The sequence below is a fragment of the Brassica oleracea genome, chromosome C1, assembly GCF_000695525.1.
Source record: "Brassica oleracea var. oleracea cultivar TO1000 chromosome C1, BOL, whole genome shotgun sequence".
Classification (NCBI taxonomy): domain Eukaryota; kingdom Viridiplantae; phylum Streptophyta; class Magnoliopsida; order Brassicales; family Brassicaceae; genus Brassica; species Brassica oleracea.
Genome location: NC_027748.1, coordinates 6,929,127 through 6,933,579, shown reverse-complemented (window position 1 = coordinate 6,933,579; position 4,453 = coordinate 6,929,127). Strand labels below are relative to the sequence as shown.

General features: G+C 32.6%; 1 protein-coding gene across 1 annotated transcript in view; it reads left to right on the top strand.

Annotated features, from left to right (window-relative positions):
* The first annotated feature begins 3,283 nt into the window (after positions 1 to 3,283).
* The window catches only part of LOC106330255 (ethylene-responsive transcription factor ERF091-like), a 16,590-nt gene continuing 15,420 nt past the window's right edge, over positions 3,284 to 4,453 (top strand). The window contains exons 1-2 of the mRNA XM_013768760.1: positions 3,284 to 3,356; positions 3,466 to 4,389. Of these exons, the coding sequence (XP_013624214.1) occupies positions 3,284 to 3,356; positions 3,466 to 4,389 (997 nt within the window). The remainder of the gene's footprint in view (positions 3,357 to 3,465; positions 4,390 to 4,453) is intronic.

The window sequence follows — 4,453 nt, the reverse complement described above, 5'->3', positions numbered from 1 at the left end:
TTATAGACACCAATGATGATTATTGTTATGAGTTGTAAGAAGGGTTAAAATGCTTCTTAAAATATTATATCAATATGAGGCTACCAACATTCTTGTTTATTAAGATGAGAAGAAGGCCATTGGAGTTTATTATTGCATATGGGAGATCCAAAGATAAGAAAAAGGCTATTGAAATATATTATTTCATTGATTGTAAATGTGTAAACACATTGTTAGCACATATATTACATCTTGGGAAACATTATTACTGATTTTACAAAAAATTCACAAATATAAGAGTAGACTTGCAAATCATAAAACAGACCACAAACAAAACTATTATAGATCATTCCCCTACAAAGACAAGCTTGGACTCCACTTGATATGGAAGAAGACTTCCTGGAAGTCGTCTGGAAGTCTTCCTGGAAGTCGTCTAGCGCATTGTATTTTAGACGACTAACAGGTAAGTCGTCCCATAAGTCTTCTAGATCTGAAAAACCTGCATACCAAATCCAGATTTGAAAAATCTGCATATCACAAAACGTTCAAATGGCTTAAAAACAGAGAAAATGAGTGGAAGATTAGATAAATCTACCTTTATAGAACACACATAAATACATATCTAAAATTAATAGATCTACCTTTAAATGAGTGGAAGATAAGAGCCATCTAATTAAAAACCTGCAAAAAAAGATATATTAGTGAGAAAGACATGAGACCAAACTGAAAAATTCATATAAAGTTTGGTATTTTCAAATCAAAGAGATTAGAGTGGGTTCGAAGAGTTTTAGTTTGGGAAAAAAAGTAAGAACTTCAACAGAAAGTTACCAAATGAAGAAAAATCAGACATAAAAACTTACTAAAACGCTCAGATCTGTTATGAAAGGGAGAGACATGGGAGAAGATTCTGTCAGACGACTTCCAGGAAGTCCAGACGACCTCCTGGAAGCCGTCTGGAAGACTTCCTGCAAGTCGTCTAGCGCATTATATTTTAGACGACTAACAGGTAAGTCATCTCAGACGTCTTCCAGATCTGAAAAACCTGCATATCCAAATCCAGATCTGAAAAACCTGCATATCCAAAAACGTTCAAATGACTTAAAACAAAGAAAATTAGTGGATGATTAGATAAATCTACCATTATAGAACACACAAAAATACATATCTAAAATTGATAGATCTACCTTTAAATGAGTGGAATATGAGAACCATCTGATTAAAAACATGCAAAAATAAGATAAATTAGTGAGAAAGACATGAGACAAAAACAATGAATTGATATAAAGCTTAGTGTTTATAAGTTCAAAAAGATTAGAGAGAGGTTGAAGAGTTTTAGAATGATGAACATTACATTTTTGTTGCAGCCATTTGAGAGAATGAAAAAGAATGTGTATTTTTTTCTTTATATAGGGAGACAAAAAATCCAATTATGTTAAATATTTTTGATTCAGACGACTACCTAGACGACTTACTTGTAAGTCACCCAGAAGACTTTAATATTTTTAGCGGGAAACTAAAATATTTTTAGCGGAAAACTAAAATAGAAGACTTCCTAGATGACTTACAAATAAGTCGTCTGGTTTAAATTATTTAAGCGGGAAAATAATTTTTTTAAAAATTTTAGGCGGAAATATTTGGACGACTGAAATATAAGTCGTCTGGGTAAAACTATTCACGAGACGACTGAAATATAAGTCGTCCACACCCTAAACATAACCCCTAAACTTAATTATCTAATTAAACACTTCATAAAATCAAATCAAATTTGAAAAGTGTTTACTATACACAGAAATAAACACATATAGGTGAAAATTAATTTTTGAAAAAAACATTTCAGCTATCCAAAATCTAACTCTAAGAATACATACAATACTACAACATATGTTTGTCAAACCCCTAAACCAAAGAATATCATGATTCACTACTTCCACTCATCTATCTTGAAAACAAATCAATTTTATCATATCTTAATTTATATCACTTAAAACTGTTTATAATTAAATGATTTTTATTTTTAACTCATCAAAATATTTTTTACAAAATTTATAAATTAGTTTTAAGATAAACTGGTACCAGACGACTTACAAGTAAGTCGTCCAGACTACCTCCAACATCTCAGACGACATACTGGGGCTATATTCGTAAAAATGGCTTCTGTTTTTTTGTTTGGTCACAAGAGGCTGAGCTGTAATTTCACAAGGTTTTTAGGTTAATTTGCATTTGATTCAAGTTTGAGTATATGTTTGGGGTTAAAATTAAGTTGTTAGTTAGTTTTGGCAAATTCTTCAAAAATTAAAGGGCAGTAACTCAAATATGAGTCGAGATGTTTACTATAAAACTATTTAGCAACATACAAAGTATGGTTGGATATAATCATAAATATCACATATAAAAAGAAATTGTAATTTTTACTTTAAATAATAGTATGTAGATATTTGAATATTACTGTATTGTCTACAGGAAGAAAGTGGACCAATGATGACCATTGAGAGGCGCATATCATACACCATAAATAGTATTTATTTATTCAAAAATAAGATGTTACAATATGGTACATGATAATAAATCAATAAACATTATCTTCCTATGATAATATGAACTAAACAAGTCAGGTTATGTTAGTAAAATAAGAATGAAATCATTAGATTTGATCTATGTTTGTATTTTATCCGGTAACATATGTATGTTCCTAAAGATATGATTAACATATGTCAAATGTACACAAATGGTCTGGTTAGAAGGACGTTATGTTTTAAAATGGTTTGATTAGATTTGTGTCTTACGTTTGTTTTATATATGTGAATAAAAGATAAGTTTAATATATTGTTGGGATTTAGTTATGTAAATCCAAAAATAGTGTAACCATTTTTTTAGGGAAAATCCATTTAAAAAAAATCACACATGAGTAGAAATCGTGATTTCTATTTTAATAGTATAGATAATTTAGAAGATACACTAAACTAACAGTTTGATCCAATAATTACAATTCTCTAAAACGGATTTGTGCCTCTCGTGGGAACACATCAAAGATTCTCATGAAAAGTAAAACTCAAGATTAATATGTGTTTCACAAGAGGTAATATATCAGTTTTTTTCTTCTTTTTTTGGTAATCATATCAGCTTTCTTTTCTAACAAACCGTCGTTAGTCTTCGTATTAATATATTCAAAGAAAGTATACTATGCATCTGGTCTTTTTCAATAGTACACAAAGTTTTAATTTATTTATTTTTAATCAAAAAGTACACAATCTTAATTCTTAATGCTTCAAGATTGAAGTAACATTAATAAATATACTAATCCATAATGATACGTGTGAGTACACACATAGAAAACCCCGATTTCACGAGGAACGTAAAACCCTCCATGAAACGAGGTGGTCAGTAACTTGGAAGACAAGTTTCACCAACTGTACTACCACTTATCCTGCCGCCAAATTCCCATTCAACTCACACACAATCTCCCAAAAGCAACTATCTCTTTAAAAGGCACTAAAGCCCACCAACACATACTCTTCAATCCAACAATCGCTTTTGGAAACATCGTCCAAGAACCAGACAGAGAGATCCTAAAGAATGTTTGGGAGAACTTCATCAGAAAACCAGAAACCGATACAAGATCAGTCCATGTTCAAGAAGTTTCCACGACTTGGGAAGCATTGCCAACACTTGATGACATATCAAAAGAATCAAAAGGAAGCCTTCCAACCATAGATATGTCAATGGAGGCCAAGGAATGGGCCGAGATTCTCGACTCCATTGCTTCTTTCCCAAGCGAAACCAATCATGAGCCGTTAACCAACCCTACTGGTTCACGTTCTCTGTCTTCTCCGGTTTCTTGCAAAACAAGGAAATACAGGGGAGTAAGGAGGCGTCCTTGGGGGAAATTCGCAGCAGAAATAAGGGATTCGACGAGAAATGGTGTTAGAGTTTGGCTCGGGACGTTCCACACTGCAGAAGAAGCAGCTATGGCTTACGATAAAGCCGCAGTTAGAATCAGAGGAGTACAAAGAGCTCACACCAATTTTCAAATCGAGACGGTTATAAAAGCTATGGGAATGGAGTGCAGCCGAAGTTACTACCCGATAAACCGTTCAAGTACGTCTCAACCTTTAAGTAACTACCATGAGACCGGAGGAAAAGAGACAATTAGGTCCTATAATGATAGAGTTGTTGATGGGATGGTCGACAACAGTTGTGCCTTTAGTTATTGTTCGACTCAGGAATGTTTGGACATCTGTGGAATGGTTGGGGATGAAGAAACTTGTACAGGTTCAAGAAAGAGACAAAGAAGAGATGAAGATTGTATAATGCTTCAACTTCAAGAAGTTGAGACTGATGATAAGAAGATGGCTAGCAGGGGAGAAGAGAAATGTGATGTGTTTGGTTTGTTTGAGTTTGAGGAATTTGGAAGTGATAACTATTATAAATATAATAACAAAGACATACAACAAAATGATTTTTTTTTTTTTTTTTT